Source organism: Clinocottus analis, unplaced genomic scaffold (genome assembly GCF_023055335.1).
Source record: "Clinocottus analis isolate CAN_PGR_092001 unplaced genomic scaffold, fCliAna1.0.p SCAF_11, whole genome shotgun sequence".
In the NCBI taxonomy this organism is placed as follows: domain Eukaryota; kingdom Metazoa; phylum Chordata; class Actinopteri; order Perciformes; family Cottidae; genus Clinocottus; species Clinocottus analis.
This window is the reverse complement of record NW_027175832.1, coordinates 6,085,358-6,109,049: the sequence shown is the minus strand read 5'-3', so window position 1 is coordinate 6,109,049 and position 23,692 is coordinate 6,085,358. Positions and strand designations below refer to the sequence as shown.

General features: G+C 40.3%; 3 protein-coding genes across 3 annotated transcripts; 1 reads left to right on the top strand and 2 right to left on the bottom strand.

Annotated features, from left to right (window-relative positions):
- Positions 1–1,299: 1,299 nt before the first annotated feature.
- LOC137781003 (transcription factor BTF3 homolog 4-like) lies at positions 1,300–5,202 on the bottom strand. The gene is made up of 6 exons (XM_068569484.1): positions 5,085–5,202; positions 4,447–4,506; positions 3,605–3,718; positions 2,752–2,953; positions 1,957–2,016; positions 1,300–1,755 (listed from the first exon to the last, which is right to left on the bottom strand). Exons 2-6 carry the CDS (start codon positions 4,498–4,500, stop codon positions 1,709–1,711), a joined length of 477 nt encoding a protein of 158 aa, XP_068425585.1. The 5' UTR covers positions 4,501–4,506; positions 5,085–5,202; the 3' UTR covers positions 1,300–1,708.
- A 408-nt stretch (positions 5,203–5,610) lies between these two features.
- txndc12 (thioredoxin domain containing 12 (endoplasmic reticulum)) lies at positions 5,611–10,079 on the top strand. Its single transcript, XM_068570191.1, has 7 exons — positions 5,611–5,769; positions 6,936–6,996; positions 7,277–7,329; positions 8,182–8,255; positions 8,434–8,503; positions 8,998–9,081; positions 9,173–10,079. Exons 1-7 carry the CDS (start codon positions 5,670–5,672, stop codon positions 9,250–9,252), a joined length of 522 nt encoding a protein of 173 aa, XP_068426292.1. The 5' UTR covers positions 5,611–5,669; the 3' UTR covers positions 9,253–10,079.
- A 1,208-nt stretch (positions 10,080–11,287) lies between these two features.
- Positions 11,288–23,563, bottom strand: gipc2 (GIPC PDZ domain containing family, member 2). The gene is made up of 6 exons (XM_068571096.1): positions 22,966–23,563; positions 15,267–15,452; positions 13,380–13,560; positions 12,900–13,012; positions 12,256–12,337; positions 11,288–11,482 (listed from the first exon to the last, which is right to left on the bottom strand). The coding sequence occupies exons 1-6, from the start codon at positions 23,242–23,244 to the stop codon at positions 11,331–11,333; spliced, it is 993 nt and encodes a 330-aa protein (XP_068427197.1). The 5' UTR covers positions 23,245–23,563; the 3' UTR covers positions 11,288–11,330.
- Between the last annotated feature and the right edge of the window lie 129 nt (positions 23,564–23,692).

Sequence of the window (23,692 nt, the reverse complement as noted above, 5' to 3'; positions counted from 1 at the left end):
GTTGTTTGTGTTTTTAAAGTCGACAACAGTTTCCGGTCCGGACCTCGCTGTCACCGTACAACTTGATGCATTTCTAAAACGGCTCAGCTCCATCCAGCTCCTCCTGTGCTGTGAGGTCCAGCCGCAGCAGCAGGGACATTTTAGCTCAAACCGGGCTGAAGGTGGTGTGGTGAGCCCGGGGCGGGTCCGCGGGTCCGCAGCTACACCCCCCCCCCCCCTCTCCTTCTCCCTCCCCCCACGGGAAGACACACTCGAGCCAAAATGGCACATTCATCCCCGGTAACCTTGTCGGACCTCTCCCGCTGTGCGGAGACCGACAGCAGCTCATTGATCAGCACGATGCAGCAGAGGAGCGTCAGAGGTGATCAATGAAACGGGGTGTGTTGCAGTGATGTGTAAAATAAAATTAAGTATTTGAACCTCACACGAATAATGTTAACATAGATTCTAGTATCCGTAGATAATAGTGATGGAAATTAAGCTCGTTGTTCTGTTTATCGATTTCCAATTATTTTATGAAATAGAAAGAAAACAAAACAATGTAATAAAACAACGTACTTTATGTGGCACAACAAGGGGAAACCGAAAAAATAAATGAAAGATCAATGCACTAAAATAAATGGTTATACATATCGTTTGTGAGGTTTTAATAGGTAAAGTCTGCATTCTAATTCAAGTATTTCCATTTTCTGCTACTCCATGTCAGGGGGATGTGTGGTACTTTTTAACCCCACTACGGTTTTGAAAGCTGTGTTGCAAATCAAGATTTAATGAGCAAGACAATTGATCAATGCTTTGAAGGTTGCAACTACTCAACTGTATGATACTTAAAATTAATTGTAAATAATGAAATATAGCAGTTTAATAAGCCCCTTTTGGAAAGATACATAAAAACCCGGCTTACTTGTTAATATATCAGTAAAAATATTAAAGATAGAAGTATAAAGTAGTTTCAATAGGACCTTTACTGCCGAACGCGGTCGGTGCTCGGGCCCAGTGTTTTCAATTTGTAAACTTTGGATGAATACATTTAGCAAATGCAGAACTTTTACTTGTAATTGACACTTTATATATACGTGGAGTATATTATTATCGCTTGACTGAATACTTCTGCTACTGTACTTGTACCACATTGAGAATTTTCTTAGTTGAATATAGTATAAGTACTTTTAAAATCTTTGTGTGTGTGTGTGTGTGTGTGTGTGTGTATATATATGGGAAATCTAATACTGTCGACACGTCTCATTGGCCACCGTCTAGCATCAATCTCACAAGTCATGTAATAACAAGATGCATCAATAGCCCAAAAATGTTTTATTAAATTCATAATCACTGCTATAATGTAAAGTGACTGAGGACTTTCACTTTATTTGCAATTTAATAAACAAACAATCTCTTAAATACTAGCCACGTTTGATCATGTGGAAAGCCCATTTCTAAAGCAGTTGGAGTCACTTGGGTGCAGAGAGTCGTGCGGATCCTCGTTTCGTGATGTGTCCACAATTTCTCAGCCTACTGAAATCAAAACCTACTGTATCTGCATGTTGTTGTTGTTCTGTTGTGGCAGGCTAAACCGCAGTTGTTCACGTCTCCAGAGAGGATGATGCATTGCACCTTTACCAACCATTTCTCCACAAGAGGAAATGCCCACTGTGAGTCCATAAGAGGTAAAAAAATAAAACGGTTGATGGAGGAAAAGAAGGTTTCATCAGTTTGCTTCATTCTTTGAGGCCTCATCAAAGTTCTCCACAAGATCTGGAAGACGTAAAAGAACAAGTGCATCAGGATTATTTATCGCTGTAACAATTTGGGAACTGATAGTTGTTTAAACCTATACATTTACCTGAAGGGTTGATATAAGACCACACAAAAACAAGAATACAGACTAAACACGACACCAAACGGATCATTTTGGAAACAAACAAAGTTCAAAAGAAAGATTATCTGCATCTATACCTGGTACGTCATCATCCTCTTCTTCTGCAATAACCTCCTTTACTGCTTTCATGTCCATCGCTGCAGAACATATTAAAGACAAGCACAAGCAATTAGTGGCCAAAAGTGTGCATGTAAGAATGTTGACTCCAAAGTCTTATTAATATTGTTGTGGTTTGCTAAAACGTTGAGGAAAACTGTCAGTGGTAATGAACAATTTTGAAGAAGTAAAAAAAACGTCAAAAATGTCTCTCAAAAATTAAAACAATACAACATCTACAATACCATTAAAAAGGGAGAAATCAATGAAAAGCACATATCAGTTACTTAGTTATTTTGACGTGTTTCAAGTTTGTTTTTAATTTACATGCAAACACATAGGTAAACGGCTTTAAACTGAATATCTAGATGCTCAAACCGTATGCTGTTATCTACACTTTTTGCTTTTTCCTCACAGTCCACGTTGTCATCGCTGCTGTAACAGGCTTCTCTGAATCACATTTACAGATTCAAGCTCCGTTTGTTCTCAATTGATTAAAAAAAAAACATAGCTGTCACACCAATCTGCTTCAGTAAACTACTGTCTTAGAGCCCTCATGTTTCTGTTTTAGTTCAGCCATGAACCGCTGCCTTTGATGTCCAGGTCATTAATACATCAGGAGTTAAAAGGTGGTCACTTTTCTCAGCAAAGCACCTTCATCCTCGTCTAATTATCCATAAAAGCTGCCGACTTTGCCGACTCTTAAAACGTAGAAAGCACATTTCTGATATTAATGGACCGCGGAGAACCCGGACATTGAGTGTGCGTGTACTCACATTGCCGTGGGAACTGCTCTGCCAGCTTTCGCAGGCTACTGAGGCTGTCGGCTCCCAGCTGGCTCAGGATGCCCGGCAGCATCTCCGTCAACTGCTTGTTCTCAGCGTGGCCCGTGATGGCAAAGGTGTTGGCAGACAAAGACGCCTGCACTTTTGGGTTGTTGAAGTGGATCACCGTCCCGTCATCTTTTATCATATTCACCTGAAGAAACAGAAACCACGCAGTCAGACTCTGAAAAAATAAAACCTGTTGCAAAATTCTGCATCGTCAAGATATTAAGTAAAAGTAACTTATGTAAATTACTTTTGGTGCCTGATTTAGCTATAAAAGGTGACGCACTGAGTGACATAAAACAAACATTCAAGATCACAAATTTGGCTTAATGGGCTTTACAGCATATGATATCACCACTGTCTACTACATGCTTAGACCCTTAGTTAAGACAAAATAAATCCCTGGAATAAACCTAGAAACAATAAAATAGGTAAAAAGTGTCAGAAATGTGTTCTTTTGTCTGATACAGTGAGTGTATTTTTAAGAATTTACTGTAAAATACAAAAGCAGAATTGCACTACAACATGAATGAAAGAGTACATTAATTGTGTGCATCAGGTTGGTGTCTTCTTTTCAAGTTATATCCGTTTGTCATGCTTTGATTTATCTGAATCAATTTGTGGGACCGAGTCAAATAACAGTACTCTAAAAAATAAATGACATGACATGATGTGAGAGCGCTTTGGTAAGGTTCTCCCTGTCTTTTATCTTTCAATATCAGACACACACACACACAAAAGAAAAAAAACACTGCAGCAACAGTAAAACGCTGACATTCGCTTTTCTTTGATAGCTCACCTCTTCTATCCCTGCAATGTTGTTCACTGCCAGTTTCTTCAGCGAGCCTTGGAGTTTTTTGTCATCAGCTGTTGCCGTTTTGTGAACAACCTTTTTCTTCCTGCGGGCTGTTCCCTGAGGAAACAACAGGTGTGAATGGCAAAAAGGATTCCATTCCATCGTTGACACATTATTTACTACTTTCTGGACAACAGCAATGGTGAAGCAGTTTCAACCATGAGAATTACTAGTTTTTAAAAGCCAGGAATCTTACTTAAACAAGCTTTTAATGTTGCTTTTAAATCAAAACATGGTTCCCGCATGGGATGTTACTCCTCAATGAATGTCGTGACCGACAATCCCAGTATCAAAAATTCCCAACTTAAAATAAATGATTTGCAAGTAAAAATAAACAAAAAAGTGTAGGAGATCTTCTTGTGAGTTTTGGAAAAATGCAAATAAAGTAAATGTACTTTCTATTGGAGAAAGTCAAGGTATCTGGGAAATGTCACAAGGCCTGAGTCACAAGGAAAACAACCAATAACGCCACCTAGCGTTTGACTGAAGACCTCACACTGCAGCTGTACAAAGCCATAGAGGCCACAGATGGAGGGGGTGGAGGGGATTCTCTCCCCGATAAAGGGAATGCTGAGGTCAGGAGGAAAAACCTGGCAAGTGCTGACTGCCATCACACTCCTCCTTATAATGTACAACAAATGAGTCAACCAAAGTGCAAATCTGAAAGCCCAGATTCAGATTTCAATATTAGGCATTTGTCAACAGAGTACAATAAATTCAGGAGTAGTACTGCAAGTACCCTTCCCTCCCCCCAAAAAACAAATAGTAACGTTGGTATACTGTACCTTTCCACCTATCCGCACTTGTGCCTGGAGTTTTGCAAGCTTTTCTTGATTCATAGTGTTCTGTTCGTGAATGAAAAAAACAGCTTAAATAGTATAATATTCCAATGACTTTCACATAATTCCAATTGACAAACAAAGTTAAATTAATGGGTTGACTATAAAGTATAGTTTGACACGGACCTACAGAAACAACGAGCAGCTTAACGGAGCACATGTGACTTGTTGAAGTCTAATGGGCACAGCATGAGTTGAGCAACCAGAGCTAACGTGACAATTATCCTCATTTCAACACATTTTAGCACTGAGCTAGCAGACTGCTACAGGTCAGATGAAAGTAATACTGACGACATTCTGACTATCAGACTCAACCGACATGAATTTAATTAAAAAAAGAAAAGTACCTGGAGCTTAATTTTAGAATGACATGCAAGTGTAATGTAGCTGTGGCTAGTTGGTTAGCTAATCGACGTTAGCTAGAGTGCTACTGCAGCTAGTATTAGCTGGTGACTGGACAAGATGAACCGACTCACGAGCTTTTTGTTCCCGTCAAAGGAAAAAAGATAACGTCAACTTAAACTAAGTGATGAATCAAACCGGTTCTGATAAGAACCACAAAGCACAATAATGATCTGTTTTACCGTTTAAAAGGACAGCCCGTTGAAGTGTTAACGACCGTAGCGATGAAGCGGTGCGACTTGATCCCGCGTGAAGTTAGCAGCAAGATAAGTTATTTTGTATCGGTATTTTCACAATAAAAACAACCATAAATCACAACAGTACGTATTTGTTTCATGTACAGAACAAATTGATAGCAAATGTTAAAAGTATGAGTCATAATATTTTTAAATGAGATTTCACATGTTACATCCTCAATATATATTTATTGTCGCGAATATTAAACTTCTGTTTTTGCAGTGATTTCCGGTCTTATTCTGACATGTTGTAGTCTAGCTTGACCAGGTTGAAGCCGCAGCCTGGAGCACGCGGTTGTGTGGATGTGACGTTACGTGAACATGGGAAACGAGTCACCGCCGACCAATAGGAGGAGGAGGAGGCCACTCACGCACATGCGTAAACACGCCCACAGGCACAACAACCTCGCAACTTCAATGGACAGACTTTTACTGTGAAAGGCAACGGTTGAACTTCCGGGTCGCCGGTTCACGAACAGGAACTGCTCTTAGCTTCTATCCGCGGTTGGACGTGAAATAAGGCCAGTCAAAATGCAAAGGTCTCTTGTGAACATCGTTTTATTTTCATCGCTGCAGGTTTTGTTGTCGTTGACGTGCTTCCAAGATGTTGTCGAAGCAGCCAGCGGGAAAGGTGAGTTTATATTTTTTTTGAGTTATTATGCAAACTGAGGCGAGCAGGATATCTGGTCAATGATAGTCACCACAGCCAGAGGAGAGCTCTGGATATATGTCTTTGTATGAGTATCCTGCATCTCACAGTCTATGTCCGGGACAGGTAGCGTGAGTTTTATTGAGGGCGGGCTTATCATCAGACACGCATCAACTCTTTATTTCCAGTTTTTCAGGTGAACCGACTGGTTTTACTGCTCATTTGCATCACTCTAGACACATGATTTCATTTAATGTTACTGTTTATTCAATTGAGATAAGACGAAACTTAATTACCCCCCCCCCCTCCACACCTCAAAGGACATTGTTATTATGCCTATATATATTTCATATTAATTATCAAACAAATATGTATATCTTTGTAATACTCATTTGGAGCTTAATTTGCAAAAACAAACAAATGCTCTTCTTAAAATGAATACTCTAACACCAGTTTGATTAATAATCTCTGGAGGACATAAAAAACATGGTTATAGAAAATGATAATCCAAAATGACATATCTGTTTTTGCAAATGAATCCATCGACATATTTTAATAAAACGGACATCCGTGAATTAAAGAGTACAAGTTATCATACATAAGCAATAAAAAAAAACATTTTTTAAAGCATATTTATCTTATGTTTCATTGTTTTTGTCAATTTCTGCATAACGAACTTGCAGAATTGGATTTACCAACTTATTGGGCAATACAGTTCCAACTGTGGAGGAAATGTAATTACTACAAAAATAAGCTCATGAATTTAAGTTTTATTTTAAGCGGAAATAAAATTCACATAGCATCAAATGTTCAGCAGCCCCCCAATGTTTTGTAAATCTAAGATAAAAGCCACATGTTGTGCAACTGCATCTGGATACACCTGGCAAGAGGAGACAATATAACTTATTGCTATATTGATTACAAGTCCCACTGCTACCATATAAACATACAAGCTAGTTACTGTAAGTAGTCGGTTAGAGAGAGCAGAGTCAATATTTCCCTGCAGCTTAATATTAAATTACCACCATTCATTCATTCCTTCCTCTTCCTTCTGTTGAAACAGTATTTAGGGCAGACCCACCCTGCTGTAGAAATATAATACCAGTTACACAAAGCTGGTGTGCTCATTAGTTCTTTTCCGCCTGCAGGCTTTGGAGATAACATCCACTGGAGGACGCTGGATGACGGCAAGAATGAAGCAGAGGCCAGGTGAGCTCACACTGAGAGCTGAAATATTACAAACACTTCCTGAAACCCTGCTAAGCTGCCTTTTGTAAAACAACTATTAGCCCTGAGGCCTAAAACGTAATTCCCCGCACATCCACTAATAACTGGAGCAGACTGATATCAGTAGTTTTTACTCAAAGGAGTAGATATTTGTTCATTACTACATTCGCAAGCTTGAGAAACTAAAGTCAGGCTTAAGTTTCCATTGTCCCTGTGATCAGTTTTGGTCTTATTAAATGTCTTAATGTGTTCGTAATGACAGCGGGCTGCCAATCATGCTCATCATCCACAAGACCTGGTGCGGAGCCTGCAAAGGTACAACCACATTCTCCCTTTTCAATATAAAAGCCTCTGATGAAGAACTGTCCTCTCAATGTCTCATTAATAATCTATCTAGATAGAAAAATATTATATATATTTGTATATATATATATTATCTCTGCAGGACAGCTGTGACAAAAAGTAAATGTAGCAGGAAATGTTACGTATTCCCCGCCTGGCAAGGCTTCTTGCTCCAACTTTATTTAGTTGAATGAATAGTTGAATTAACTAAATGTAAAAGTAACTGGGGTCCTTTAGTCAATCACAGCAGTTTCCCATTCATTGTCAGTAAAGTGTGGTTTCCTTGGAGCTGTAATGTCTACTTGGACACTGACTTGCACCTTTTAAACAAGAGAGGGCAACGACCAAAGTCATTTACAATACCATTTTTCACAGTAGACATTTTGACTTGTTATAGCAGGAATAGCACAGCTGCAACTCATAACGCTAACGCTGTCTCTGTTCTACTCAAGTGTCCAAGTAAGTCATCGTTAATTATTTTTTATGACTTACACCTGTGCTTTTCTTACTGTGAGATGTCATAAATGTTTTACTTAACCTTAAGAAAAGGTCAATGGGCTATCTGAACTGTGACCAATCGGTGACAAGACATGTGTTCAAAGACTTCACAACTGGAATAGAGGGGAGTGACGTATTTGCTGAGATTTGGTTCAGTTTTTTAGATTTAAAAGATTTTGAGTAACATGGATAAAACAGCACAACATAAAATATAAATAATATTATTGAAGGTTCATTAAGTTGACTGTTTGGATCCACTGTTAAAAGTGAGAGGATTTCACGGCAATACAAGATAACAATTGTATTTTTTTGTTGCTTTTACATCAGCACTGAAGCCCAAATTTGCTGAGTCCAAGGAAATCTCTGAACTTGCACACAACTTTGTTATGATCAACCTTGAGGTAAGGACAGGTTGAGGGTCCTTCCCAGTTCATTTCAATTATCCAGGGTTTAATTAACTTCTGTGTTTTAATGATTGTGCTCGTCGCCAACATTAACATACTGTATATACATATATAATCAGGTGGTTATGGGTTGTCTGCCGTTTTAGAAATGATCAGTAACTTCTTGTTTGAACAGGATGAGGAGGAGCCGAAGGATGATGCCTTCAGCCCCGATGGTGGATACATTCCTCGGATTCTTTTCCTTGGTACGTAAGGGTCGAGTCAGTGTGTAAACTTTTTGTGGGATTCCTTCAGAGACATTTTATCTTCCTGAATACCACACGATGCCTGATGAAGTTTCAGTAGCATGAAATGTTGCAACTTCATAATTTCACTGAGAAAGCAAACTGCTATTAGAGGATTGGTAAATTAACTGGACGACACAATGAAACAGGCCCATCCTAAATGTGCACAGATGTTAGACAGAAGAATAAATAGCAGGTAGAAATAGTCAACCTTTTGATTGGATGAAAGGAAAAATAAGTAGTTTAAAATATAACCTGTTTGTGGTGCAAAACAGTATTTAAAGTTTCAAAAGACAAATTATAGGAATCTTATGCCACAATGTTTAAAAAAAATGTACCTACAGTTTTGACTATTTAGTAATATCAGATTAATTCATAGAAATAAGGGCAAGTTGCATCCTTACATTTAGATCAACATTAATTAGAACTAAGCGAACCTCTTTGACTCCTCCTAGATCCCAGTGGTAAAGTCCATCCTGAACTCACCAACAAAAATGGGAATCCAAACTACAAGTACTTCTACAGCAACGCAGAACAAGGTAAACTATTACAGCGTGACGTAGCTGCTGGCTCTTCCAAAATGACTGCCGGTCATGACTTTGATAATCATGGTTTGTGTTCCCTGCTCAGTCGTGTCCGGGATGAAGGAGGCGCAGGAGAAGCTGACGGGCGACGCCTACAAGCAGAGTCACACTGCCGACGAGCTGTGAGGTGGCAGACGGACATCGGGCTGCAAGGGCTACACTTCCTCTACCTGAGCCTGTGCTTCAGAGCGCCCCGCTTCACTTGCAAATTATACTCTTATTTTAAAAACCTCACTGTACCAAGTAAACCATTCAAATTGGTGCTTGAGTATTTGTCTTGTACCCCCCCCCCCCTCCATGACTACTCGTTTTAAAACATGTATATTTGTAATCTACTGTTATTAAATTCCATGTACTGTACTCACTGCCTGTAGAGGACATAAGTAACTCAAGGTAGCCAAGTTAACCATCATTAAAACTCATTTTTGTACATTTGTTGGATGTAAACATCACATCTGGAAATTGCCACGTTTAAGTAAATTGCCTTGTGTGTCACTTGATAACTGTGATATGAGTTATTTTGATTTTAAGAAGTTTCAGACACCTTTGAGTCAACTTTGTAATTCACTTTAACCAGTAGGGTTGTGAGAAGAGCAATGAGAGGCTCCTTTTAAGCCAAGATCAATAGTCACCAACTGCAATGTGCTTCCAAAGATCCTCTGCAGTGTGTTAATTATGTGTAAAAGTATTTCCCCATGCACTGCAACATGGGTTCTGTACTTTTGATTACTATCCACAATCTTTAAAATAATGGTTCTTAGATTTATATACATTAGGTTGTTTTTTTTCCTGTACTGCGTTTGTTTTGCTGCTCGTGAAGTGACACCACACAGTTGTTTGTTTTTTACCGGCCTTGTTAAACTCTGAATGAGGGATGGAAACATTGGTTATGTGTCTCAATGTATTTTATACATGTACACAGCCAAGTGTGCAAATAAAGTTTGTTGTACCGAGTCGTTTGTGAACCAGATGAATTGATGACACAGCTGTAATAACAGTATCTCAAATTTTATTGTCTATCCAACAACAGTGAATCCCTTATGGTTTGTCAAACAATATGCAACTGCTACACACAGTTAACACCAGTAGATGACCCGATCAATTCACTATTTAAATTCAGTTTGATAGTGATTTAAATAGTGCAGGTACATTAACGCAAGTGCATTTCTTGAAGACAATGGATTGCAATTGATCCCATTCCAGACACAGCCTTCAAAATGGCTTATTTAGAAAAGAGCTGTCTTTCATACAGAGCCATGTCTTGGTGTGAAAATGTCTTGCAGGATATGATTTTTCATGATAAAATAAATTACAGCAAAAAAACAAAAGTGTGTACCTCTAAATAAGCCTCATTTGACAACATGGTAACTGCTAACAGACAAAATCAGAAACATGAGGAATGTGTCGTCAAACTTGGCTCAAGGCATTTAAAGATAAAACCCGTTCTCTGTTTTTCTTAGTCTCTCGACAGAGTGTGTAAGGGCACAGAAGAGTTGGAAGAAAATCACAAAGTAAACCAACATCAGCAAAGTGCCAACATTTCTTTACTGAAGTCATTTAAAAATAATTAAAGATTGGAGGGAATATAAAAAAAAAAAAGGTTGTTTGAGGAAAGGTTATTGCTAAAATCACAATAATTACACTAATTACACAATGCTGTCGCTATAAAATCTGCAACATTTTCACAAGTTAAAAAAAAAAATAAAAGTATAAAAAGCTGTGTGATACATCTGTATATTCAAAATGACAGCTATAGAAGTTTGATTAAAACTTAGTGATTGTTTTGAAAATTGAAAAAGGTGTGCACATACCATTTCATAACCAGTGTGATAGACCACTGTTGACTATGAATTAAAATCACCAACTCTGCATCATGGAAGAGGAAGGTCCAGTGTTGGAAACATCGCATTTCATGAAGATCTTCACATGATGACACACCGACTTGACCGAGGTTGTTGCTTTAAGTGCAAAGCTACACATAAAAGCAAAGTGCTGATAAGAACACTTCATCCACCCCCGCTTGTGCTGGTTGAAGTTTGTCCAGTTTGCTTCCGAGTTCATTAAGAGGCGAGTTGGGGAAGGAGGGAGTGTGTGCATGTGTGTGTGTGTGTGTGTGTGTGTGTGTGTGTGTGTGTGTGTGTGTGTGTGTGTGTGTGTGTGTGTGTGTGTGTGTGTGTGTGCGCGCGTGTTTGACTGGAACGAACTTAAAATCTTCCCTGCTTGGCGTCTCCGATGGCCCCCCAGACGTCAAAGACAAACTCATCAGGGAAGGCGAAGTCTCCGAGGGTCTCGTCTAACGCCATGGCGAATTCATCCGGGTTCTTCTTGTCACGGCCGACCTCGACCATCGTGGCAGCTGGAGCGAGAAGAGCGATCAATGACTGGAGAGCTTTTTTTTTCTTTTTAAAAAAAAAAAAAGATTTCAAGCTCTTAATGAAATTATACTTGGATTCATTCCCAGCTGTGAAATGGTTCCCTTTACAAAACCGTATTTTTGTAAAGGGAACATGTAGTTGTCGTATCTACTGTCTGCTTTCAATGATAAAATGTTTGCCTGCGTTGAAATCAATGTTGAAATGCAACATTGCCACACACCGCGAAGGCCACAGACAAGTACTAGCTGCACAGTAGAGCAAAGTGGCACGAGAGAATTAGGTTTTGGTTTTGTGTAGGTAACGCTGTGTGACTAAAACACAGGGTGACATACAGATTGAGGTCACGGATAGCGCTCTAACTGGATATCATCATTTACTCTAAATTCATATTATTGGAGCCACTCGAGACTAGTTTGAATGCTCGATAATTGATACTTTCTTTAAGCCCCCCACCACCACAAAAATTAACAATCCTTTACTGTTACAAGTATGCGAGAAAGACAAAGTAACGAACCTGCAGGTAATGTTATTAATATACCTTAAGTACGACAAAATGCAAAGGCAAAAACCATCCATCAGACATGAACACTGGATCAGTCAGCTACTTCACAGTAAATTGAGTGTAAACATACATACTTGTGATACTTGCTCATCAATAATAATAATAATAATAATAATGCATTTTATTTATATAGTGCTTTTCTAAGTACTCAAAGTCACTTTACATAACAGTTGTTTAATAATTTATTCTCACCGAGTTCAGTGTCTCTGATGCCCATGTAGCTCTCCAGGAGGTCGTCTACTTTCTTTACTGCCTTCTCCTCAAATTCTGTTGGCTAAAAAAAAAAAGAAGAAAAACAGTTTTAGTTGCTCAGTTCTTCCCTTTCAGTGTATTTCGTTGCCGTTGCGTTTTCCTCCCAGGTTGTTGCAAATTAGGAGATCAATCTGACAGAAATGTATTATTCCAGATTTCATGGATGACAGAGACAAATAGCAGCGGTGTAGTTTTCGAGATTGGTCTCAATTACCCGCATCTATACTTGGTCGCGTCTCACTCTCAGACAAGGAGGACTCAGGATTTTATTCCAGAATCAGTTAAGACCACATCAGTGGGGACATCACTAACTTGCCTATTCATGGTCAGATATATATTTGTTAAAATGATAACTGCTTATAGAAAACAAAAGAATATTCCCACATATAAAAAGTCCCTTCTGCAATGACTCTCGCTGGTCATGGTCTTGACTTGGTGTCAACCTCTCTAGTCTAGGCGAGTACTTCTCGTCTCGGGTTAGTTGGTCTTGAATACGACTGACAAATTGTACATGTGTACTAGGTGAGAACGGAGGGATGATCTTTGACCATCAGGTCTCAGAAAGATGACCGAAAGAAAGTTACCTCGTCCTCTACAGTCGCTGGGCCCTTTGAGCGAAGTCTCAGAGTCCCCCTCCCTGTACCGATCTTGTTTTCACTAGCAGGTTTGGCGCCCTTTGACCTGGGCTCAAGCATTTCTGTCAGTGAGAAGAGAAACAATATCACAGAAAGTTGTGGTTTTTGCAAAATGCGCCATTGCTGCAACAATACACTGACGTCTTATGGATAACCACAAGTGAACGTTATAAAAAAAAAGACCAGTTATGGCTTGTATGAGCTATTCGTAGCCCTGAAAGAAAAGCAGCTCTGTCTGTCTCGCCACAATGATCAGCAAAGATATAATTTAGCCGTTTAAAGCTTTTTATCATGGAAATTATTGTGTAAATGCAGGAAATGATCTTATGCGTTTTGGCTCACATGCTGAGAAACGCTGCAGCGCAATATTCTGTCTGAATAAAACTGAACAGAGTGAATCTGTTGTGGGTGATCCCGTTTCTCACTCACCAAAGGCCTTCATTGGCTCGACCAGTTTGAGGGTGAAGGTCTTGTCTCTGGGCAGCTCTTTAAGCATGCGGGCGACCTCATAATGCCGTGTCCCCACGATGTTGTGTCCGTTTATGCACTCGACGTGGTCGCCCACAGAGATCACTTTTACCCCGTCCACGACACTGCCCTCTTTGATACGCTAGCAGACAGAAGAAAGTCAGCGACACATATAATTAAAAAAAGACAGCAAATTTATGACATACATTCATGGAACGACACACAAAACGAGGTTTTGTTTGAACCACGAGTCAGAAAGACAGATTAAAACAAGGAGGACAAACACACACAGAGACAGAGAGAGAAATATCCTGGATGATATTTAAGAAGCCTACTATATTATACCAAATAATCACTTTGATGCAATATGACTTGACAATTATTCATTTTTTTATAGATATATTGATGCTTCCAATCACAGCCACATATATTTGTGATGCTAATATATTCGCTCTAGGAGCGTCTGCACTGCATGGGACTGGAACTTTTGGAAAGTGTGCGGTACTTTCCTGGTAATTTTCTACACAAGAAGATACAATAATTTACAGGGACCCTGTTCAACCTGTTCTTCTATTTATTTTCTATCTTGAGCTACAAACAGACTTGTTAAATGCCCCCTGACCTACATTTTGCGCTATAAACCCCTCAACAACAGAAGTTTACTGCATGAGTACGTGCAAAACAGATGTGACAGAAAGCCACAATATTCATGTTCTTAAGAGTCTGCAAGTTTAGATTAAGGTGTGGGAAGCGAAGGAAAAGTTTAATTTTCCGAACATATTTGACAGCGTCTACAAAGACACACTACAAACACTGTCCACAGGCTGTAATGCGTCATAAACACTGTCCGATGTTGTGTTTCAGCATCACATGATGGCAAATGTTAGCACCATGTTATGGTGGCATGAGATGACAGAGACCAAATAAGCTCATTCGACCTGTTTGCATCAACAGAGGCATAAATACCAAGCTGAATTATGATATTAGCTATGAAAGCATGTAAAGTTACTTTAAATAAAGGCGATGATGGTCCATTTATCATCTGCTGTTTTGTGGATGCTGTGACATTCAGTATAAAAGTAATTAAGAGCATTGTGAATAAAATATGATCAGAAGGTTCCTCTGAAGCAGGTAAAAGCAGGTTTTATTTTTGTGTTGGTATTTTGGTGCACAATAACAGTGCATAACTGTTATAAATAAACAGTAAATATGAAAAAATACATATATACACACACAAAAATAAGTAAAACAAATCTGTTATATAAAATCAAAAGAGCTGTGCAGTATTTAAAGTGTGTGTAATATACATTTACTTCCATATAATGTATGTGATATTGTCCGCGGTGAAGCTGAAAACTGTAGATGATTATGTCATGGTTAAATAATATAAAATTAATCAATGACCCGTTTGATAATAAATTCACCTTTTATGTGAAGTGTTTTTTCTTCTGTCGCTCATACCGTTGTACATGAATGAACTATTATTGTTGCATCCTCATTTGGGTCAGTACCAACACAATTTTAGCTGCCAAAAGCAAACCCTCTTGACTTTGTTTGAACTAAACACAGCTTACTGCTTAATCCTAACCCTTGATGCGGCTTAATGTCTGATAATGGAGTGAGCTAAATAAATGTGAATGCAGCCACTAACTTATTGGTACATATATTACACATTACATTAAGTTTCCCAGATGAGGAAATTACAACAAACACAAAAGAAATTCTCCAATTCATTTTTAATGAATTCTCTCATTTCCATCCATGCATGGCACATGAAGCGACACCACTGTGAATTAAGAGGTGAAATAAATGTTAATTTTCAGGATGAAAGGGTCAGTTTCTTCTCACCTTTATGAAAGCGTATCCTGCTCCGTTGTCGGTGATGGTGAGGCCCAGGGCATCTTCAGATTTATAAACCTCTACCTCCTTCTTGATCCCTCTAATGTGGGCGAAGATGAAATCCTCCAGGCCGATCTGGCCCCCCAGCAGCTTGTCCATGTCAATCTTGTGGGTGTTGAGGGTGCAGAACAAGATCTGTACACAAACAGATATAATACATCACAAAAAAAAACCTCAAAAAATATACATATTTGATCAGACAAAACAAAAAAACTACTTTGATTAAATAAAAGCTTTTGGATCGGCACCGAAAATAATGTAAAAATAATAAATGGACTATTAATCATGTGTCAAAAACATAAGAGGCCCTACTGTGAAGGAAAACCCCACAGAATGTCTGCATCTTTAATATACGATCAAAAACAGAAACTATTCTTAGTCACAGCCTGAAAACGGAGCCAGATATAAAAATAAAAAACTGTTGAGAGTGGAGATAACAGAGCACAGCCTCAGTATGCTAAATACAGGACTCATTAGGGAGCTCCGTCTTTACTGCAACAGCCAAGTTATGCAGATCAGCCCCCGACCACCTCACAGTGTCATTAGTGTGTGTTGCGTCTGCGACTCGAGTGCTGAGCCGGTGATGCAGCAAACGGGCAAAATGACCTTTCCTTCCTTTGCCAGAAATGTTGCAATCTGTCTTCACACCTTGTGGCTGCCACATCTTGGCAGGACAGAGCGAGGGGACATGTGAACACCGGGAACTCGATACACACAAGAGGCCGGATTAAAGCAGCCCTTTAAAACCGAGACTGAACAGTGAAACCCAGGAGGACGCGACTTGTGGATGCGTCTCAGTTAATACCTCACCCAGACAGAAGCTTTTAAGAGACACTCATTCACATTCACTTCAATAACCTTCCTCAGTTATGACCAGATGCAACTTCTATTGTGGCATCAGCGTCCTTGTAGGGCTGCGAGGAACACCGCGCCAGAATGTAGTGTCTGACTTCCAGGTGGCCCTGCAAGAAGGGATTCGAGTACTGCTGGTTGAGGAGGTTGACCTCTGTGCACCAATCAGGCTCTGGCAGCGAGGCCTGCCTCGTTCCTGCCCCCCTCCTTTCTGTGTACCAACCGGCGCCGTTCACACGTTAGCCAACACGGCCTCATGCGTTGCCTTGGGTTACCAGACTAGAAAAGAATGGGATTATAATGGAGGGAGGCCGCTAGAGAAGGGTAAAAAGAGAAAGGGAGTATGGATGTGAAGAGGAGGGGATGTCTGAGGCGAGGGAGGGAGTACTGTAGCTGAATTGATGGCTCCCCCGCCGGCCCCCACTCAGGCCAGAGCATTACCCAAGAGCGAGTAGGAGGAACAGCAGCGGACGCCTACAAGCGGTTACCAAGGCGGCCGGCTGCATTAAGCTCTCAGCACTCCTCTCCTCCTGCTGCGCTCACGGCCACGGCCTCTGTGCGCCGGGTGCAGCGAGCCGGGTGCAGCGTCACGCGCGCTGCAGCCGAGAGCGACCGCCTCTCCACCGACCAACTGACTTGCAACATAAGACACTACGCCTCCCGCCGCCACACGGACCAGAACCTTGATAGCCACGTGGAAAAAAAGGGCAAGTGAAAGGAGAGGCAGCGCCATCTGTTCAGCACCACCCGAGACACAGCCGTTTAAAAGGGTCAATGTTCTCAGAGGAGGACAAAACACATGACAAGAGACTCATCACGGAAGATCAGATTTTTTTTTTTACAGCACAGAATCTCACCTGAAACGAAAAGTATCTCTATTAAAGTGAAAAGTAATGCTCACATTATAATGTCGTGAAGGCGTATGAGAGATGAACTTCAAACTTTGAACGGGCGAGTATTTTACGTTCGTCATAGAGACTCATCCAAATAAACATGAATGGGTGTTTTCTCGTGAGCTGAGCCTGAAGGCATTGTTCTTGTCAGTGTTGACAAAAGAATCCGTGACCAATTGAGTACAGGAAATTTCCGTTGAGCGGTGCTGATTCAACCACAAACACCTTGTGCTGCTCTCGCAGCTTCTATTCACGTTTTCATTGCGGTCTTTTCCCAGGCGGACGCAAGATGTCCCCTGCTTCCCTGTGATGTCCACGCTCAGTGGAGTGAGCTGCAGAGCAGACGAGCAGTGGCATCACATCACACAGCAAAAGGCCACACGGTCACTCAGTTGCTGATTCCTTCATTATCCGGCTGGCCGGTCTCAGCCTCAATGTATAATTTAAGCGTAGGAGGCCTGCAGAAGAGATATGATATGAAAGCCGCTACTTCTCAATAACCCTCTGTTGTTTTGCGGGCCTCGCGCTCTGACTCTTTTCTTTTAACTCAGGCTCGTCTGTGCTCGACCGTGAGCCGTCCTGGGACCCATCTCCCTCCCCTGGCTGTCGGTGTTTCATTCCAAATGTTGGATCTGGATCTCCTCTCTCCGCAAGACTCTCTCCTCTCTCCACCTGGACACTTTATTAAATGTCCTTTCGTTTCAAATGTTCACATTATATGGATTATTTTGTCATATGGATTGTCTAATGTGATTTTGTTTTGGTTTGTCTTTACTGTTGGCACTGCATCTATTCCATGTTTGCCTGCCTGGTGCAGGGAACCCTCCTCTTTTGCTCTACCTGAAGTTTCTTCCTCCGATTGTTTGGAGAGTTTTTTTTACTTCTGCAAAGTGAGGGTCAAACGACTGATTTGTAATTTGTAATATTGGGCAATATCAATAAAACCAACTTCACAAATACTTAAGGGAGTGTTTAGGTCTTTTGTGGTGGGGTTGTATGAGGTACTTATCCAGAGTGACGGTATTACCTCCTGTGGATGACGGTCGGCATGACCTTAGTTTGGAGAAACAGACAAAAGTGGCGACACAGGAGCAAAGCCATGTACTGCTGGAGACAGCAGCAGGAACAAAAACGTATTGTAGCCACATAAAAAGAAAGGCTCATCTAAATGAATTATTATAGTTCAAGTGTACGCAGACATGGGAACTGTACTGAAACGTATCTATCTATACCGTTTTGTCAATTTGTGGCTTTGAAGAGAGCATCGGGGTAATTGTTTTATTGAAATTCAACCAAAATGAGAGATTTGTCATGCTGATATTGTCCAATGTACAAGTAAAAGAACATCTGCTAAATCTCTACCTACATGCATTCCCAGCCCATGTTTGATTAAAGAGAAGATGAATAGTCTTTAAAAAGGATGTCCCTCTGAACTATGTCCTGCATTAAAATAGTGTTGACTCTGGAAACCAGTTTCCTTGGACACTGAACCGTTGTCCATTTACAGCCTCAACAAATCTTTTTTTTTTTTTTTAAAAAAGGCAGAAAAGAGGATTAGAAGGATTAAACCATCATGCTTACAGTGGAATAATGACTTCCTATCTCCTTTCTTCATCTACTATAATTTCTGTGTCAGGTGTTTTTTGTAGTTAACAAAGAATGCTGATGTTAGCTGTGTGTATTGTGGTGTGGCCGCGTTTTAAAACAGGATATCACATTCATCAGCGTTTAAGCCGGTGTAATCATTTACCAAACTGCGGATGTGAGATTCTTCACAATGACAACTAAGGTTTGTTTCATGAAACGTGGCTCAAAAAGGCATTATGAAAAGCCTGTCTGAGTAAGTCCGAAGGACTCAACCAACAATAATCAGATCAATACATCAGATTTAGAGCCAATGGGATCCTGGTTTTGAAAGTACTGAACACAGTGATAAAAAAAGAAAAACGGATGTTTGACAGCGCTGCACTCCAACAACCAATTAAATCGCAATAAAACCAGATCCAGTCCAGCTCTGGGGCTGAACTGTGTAATGAAGCAATTACCGAGCACAATTAATTACCACATGTTCGAATCATGTTGAGGGGTGATTTCAGAACACGTTATTAGCCACTAATATGATGTAAAAGGGCCAGTTTACAACGCAAAGAAATGATGTTGATTTTAATGGGTCAAAAAGAAGTTAAAACAAATGAAAAATACATGTAAAAATGCAAAATACCGGCATCATTCGCAGAATAGCTAATCTGTGTTAGGGATATGAAATGTACAGAGAATTAGCTAAAACTTGCAAACCAATGGTATGCTCTTTTAAGTACATGTTTATAACTTTAGTTTTTCAAATGTGAGGATTAGCCGCTTTACTCAGTTTATAAATTATAATCTCCTCTTGGTTTGTTATGTTTTTCTTTCTCCTGTTGGTCGGAACAAACAAGCAGTATGAAGATGTCAACTTGGCTTGTGATGGACATTTACCATTAACAATAATAAAATGTAATTCTGGAGCAAGAAAAAAACAAAAAACAAGATTGGGTAATATTTCCTATTGAATCATATTGTACCAACATGGAGATATTGTTATTGTTGTACACAATCCTGTCATAGTTTTGTCAGTCATTCATTCAAATATATGTTTATATTTTAGGTTGCCTAGTTTTAACCACCAGCAAAACAACAAAAAAGAGGAGGGTTTCCGTCACAACAGCAACCCATATATTCAAACTGTACGCAAAGGGCTGAGTTTCTGGTGAGCAGGTGGACGAGAAGCAAAGTCACAGAGAGAGCCGCACCTCAAACGCTACAGCTGCAGGGCCAATAACCAGACTTTGACCTGAGCCGAGTGAGCACATAAAAAAAAAAAAAAATCCCATTTCTCATCAAAAGACTATTAGGCTACATGTATACTTGCTGGCTGAGATAACATTAAATGCCTTTACTTTTAGATTATCACTCACAGTGAACCCAGACGTGCGTTAATGAAATGTGACGTCTGATTGGAAAGAAACGTGTCAACTGCAACGAGCTACCGGAAGATAACACCATTGTTTATTACATAATTCATATCAATTCTCAGCCAAGCACTCAAGTAACCTCGGAGCTCAATTTCACAAAGCTATAGTTTCTGGTGGCTGTTCCATGTGCAGCTATTTTGTCGTAAACTTAACTTTATTGTTATGCAAAATTCAAGAAAAGCAGTTCCTCAGAGGGTGTTAATGATTTGTTTGCGCTGCAGACATCTTAAGATATTAGGGATAGACGTTTTCCATTATTATGATGCATGAAAGTGTTTTAATTTAGCAACCAATAAGTTGTGCTAAAATCTTCTATCACTCATGTTTTCTGTTCAATAAAAAGTTCAGAGTTTTTTCTCATTTAATTAAACCAGTGCCAAATGTGCCATAAGAACATGAAATTACTAAGATTATATTTCCAGCTATACACCGCCTATGTTTACATGCATTCACATGTAGTGATCATATTACGACCATAGTTTGATTTAACCGACATGCAGGTTAGCGTGTGCTTGGTAATATAAATTTGGACAATATAATTGTGTGTCGAATATATCACAATACAGGATTTCATCACAATACGATTCCATTGAAAGAGGATCAATTATAGTATTGATTGACTGATTTATTGCCCAGCCCTACCAATCAGCATGAGAGAAAAGGCTTTGATTACTGTTATGTAAGAATTGCCTTCAGGCATTTTGAAGAAAATTCATCCGGATTGATGCCGAAACGTGGTAGAAATTAAATTTTTAAAGTCATCGGACACGACAGATGACTTTTGTCCTGCGAGACGGAGTTCCTGTCGAGGCACCGCGAGCAGTAAAGAGCGGTCTGATGGGGTTTGTGGAAGGTGGAGGCCCTGGGCGGAGCAGCTCCTGCGTGGATCCCCTGGGACGCCTGTGGCTGTTACTGGTGACGAGTTATCTGGTTCGATTTGAGGCGATGCCCGCTGAGCCGGACGTGAGGGACTTCCTGTGGTAAAAAACGTGGAGTCCAACAACTCACGCTCCATCTGTCTGCCCGTCTGCATCCGTCTTTGTCTTTGTGTAACTATCTATGCCACATTTCTGAATAGACCAGTGTCCTCAGGGTCACACATATTTTCTACACCAACCAATGCCAATGTGACATAACTGCTTAACGGGACAGACTGAGTGATATGTTGAAATCTGGGTCGTTTTTGGTCTTTTTTTTTACCTACTTGGCAAGCTTTGAGGCATTAATTTAGCAGGGAATGTTTAGTTGTTTTTATCCTGATGTGGAAACTACGGAAACTACAAAAACAAACACTAATGTGATTCTTTCCTGATCCTGGTACTGACGATCCTCACTTTCCCCCCTTAACAGGAGGGTCAGATTTGAATCAGGCTTTCAAACAAAAGCAGCTGTAAATCAGCTAAAATCCTAAATCTCTTGGGCTCCACTTTAGTACTCAGCTTGTTGTTTAGAAAAGCCATAGGCAGTTGCTGCACTAAAACAAGTCTAGACGGATGAAGACTGTTCTTCATCCGTTTGGACTTGTTTGTTTTGTTTTGTGTGATAGACATGATGGAACAAATACTCAAAGAAAAATGATGTCCAATTTAGAGAGAATGACTGCATAGTTTGAGTCTTATCAAGAATAATTACTTCCATTTAAAATCAGAAAGACTGGACAGTTTCAGGGAAGCAACCTACCACTTATCACATGTACATGTATACGTATATGAAGTCCTGGATTTTGTGCTTCACTGTGTACCAAAGACACCGAGACCGTTCTCATTCCTTTCCATTTATTTAACTCGTTGAATAGAGCAGCTGTGTCTCTGAGTTTCAAGAGGGGGGGAGGAAGTTTCTGTCTACAGCTCTTGGCTGATAAGAGGCTGCTCCGCCGGCCTATCTAGTCATAATTCAGGCGGACAAAAACCAAACATGCCACTCACATGTTCCTTTGAAAAGAGGAGCTTAAGCAGTCTGTGCTTAGGGGAGGACGCAGAACCTGCTTTTGTTTTCAAAACATCATCATAGACCTGTCGCTTTTGTTTTCCAGTGGAATTTTAAGCTGAATAAAGCCCTATCTATCCATCTATCTATGAATAAATAAATACAGCTTGGTCATTTGTCAGGTATTTAGTAACTTCTTAATCAAGATAAGACACCAATAGATCTCAATCCTACAGGGTTGAAGGTGTGCAGAATAGCAGGGCGTGCCTTTACAAACACCAACGAGCTTTGACACAATACGATGAAGGTTTACTTTTAAATGGCCACCATTGGGCCGACCACTAAGAAAAGACACTTACGAAACTGTTAAAAACCAAACCTTTACTGCAGCGGTTTATTAAAGCTTATTTACTGAAGCAAAAATAGCACCACCAACCACACTGCAAAAGACTCCATAATAAGTCAAATGTGTATGTTAAAATGTACTCATGTAGAAATATTCAAGTATAACAGCTAAATGTACATAAGGAACAAGAGTAAAAGTTCAGGGGAAAAAAATGCCTCCTGTAACTTATTATTAGATTGATGATACTAATGCATCAATTATTAAGTAGCATTTTACTAGTACTGGTCAAGGTCGAGCTAGTTTTATTTACTTTAGACAGTTATTTAGTAGTTGAGTCCAGTGGTCACATGTTTAATCTGAGGGGATAACTGATGTGATTAATTCCAAGGGGTAGGAAAGAAAAAAGTTGCATTTATTTATAATCTTAATTTTTTTTTAAAAATAATTGGTAATTTGCCCTCAAACATTAATCTATATTAGTGTAGTTTTTGAGCATACGACTATAAACAAGAATATCTGTTGCGACACTTCATTACTTTGAGTTCAACACTTGAACGCAGCACTGAATCACGTAGCTTACATGTCGCGTTATGCTCCTGTAACGACAGGTGAGAGCTTACCTCAGGTGGACTTATATTAAACGCTTCGGCTATTTTCGCGTACAACTCCTTCACGTTGGCGAATCCCTCAATCCTGCCGGTGGGGCTTCCGTGCGCCAGCTGCGTGTGGAAGACCAATTTGGGCCGTAGGTTGGCAGGTGGAGGCGGCAGTCCTGCTCCGTTCACGGCGGATTTAGCCAAGCTCCCGGTGGCACCAGCGTGTCCGCCGCCGACCTCCTCGTTCTCCACTAAATGCTCCTTTGTCGATTTGTTTTTCTTCCTCCATGGACCCAGCGGCATTTTTGTTGTGGTTTGTGTTTGTTTTTCGACGTTTCGTTGAGAGTAGAAAAATCCGAGCCGCGGTTAGAACATTGAAGTAGCCAACCTGTTGAGCTCCAAACCCAACGGCGCTGTGTCGGGCTTATTTAACGTTACTTCCTTCTTTCGCCCGAGTTTTCCTCAAAGTCTTCCTTCCTTTCGCGACACACTTTTCCTTTTCATCACCTGTCCCACAGCTTAGATTTGTTCTCCAACGCAGGCTCGACCCTCGCCTGCGAATTAAACGGTGTGAATATTCAACAGGTAGGCTGTGGTGGGATAAACTCTGACACAACCTGCTGGCAGCTCCAGTCCGCTGCTAACAATAGCTGCTCTGTTCGCCTATCAGCGGCACGCAGGCGCAGTGGGACGAACCCGGGTCCCTGTGCACCTGCACTCACAGAGGGGACCATCACTTAAAAACAATTAC

Excerpts from the sequence above, each read along its gene's own strand:
- LOC137781003 (XM_068569484.1), bottom strand. The coding sequence starts at position 4,500 with ATGAATCAAGAAAAGCTTGCAAAACTCCAGGCACAAGTGCGGATAGGT. Across the intron at positions 2,017-2,751 it reads AGAGCAGTTCCCACGGCAAT|CGATGGACATGAAAGCAGTA; the intron begins GTGAGTACACGC and ends TATGTTCTGCAG. Across the intron at positions 1,756-1,956 it reads AGAGGATGATGACGTACCAG|ATCTTGTGGAGAACTTTGAT; the intron begins GTATAGATGCAG and ends TACGTCTTCCAG.
- txndc12 (XM_068570191.1), top strand. The coding sequence starts at position 5,670 with ATGCAAAGGTCTCTTGTGAACATCGTTTTATTTTCATCGCTGCAGGTT. Across the intron at positions 6,997-7,276 it reads AAGAATGAAGCAGAGGCCAG|CGGGCTGCCAATCATGCTCA; the intron begins GTGAGCTCACAC and ends TCGTAATGACAG. Across the intron at positions 8,504-8,997 it reads TCCTCGGATTCTTTTCCTTG|ATCCCAGTGGTAAAGTCCAT; the intron begins GTACGTAAGGGT and ends GACTCCTCCTAG.
- gipc2 (XM_068571096.1), bottom strand. The coding sequence starts at position 23,244 with ATGCCGCTGGGTCCATGGAGGAAGAAAAACAAATCGACAAAGGAGCAT. Across the intron at positions 15,453-22,965 it reads TTAATATAAGTCCACCTGAG|ATCTTGTTCTGCACCCTCAA; the intron begins GTAAGCTCTCAC and ends GTTTGTGTACAG. Across the intron at positions 13,561-15,266 it reads CAGGATACGCTTTCATAAAG|CGTATCAAAGAGGGCAGTGT; the intron begins GTGAGAAGAAAC and ends TCTGTCTGCTAG.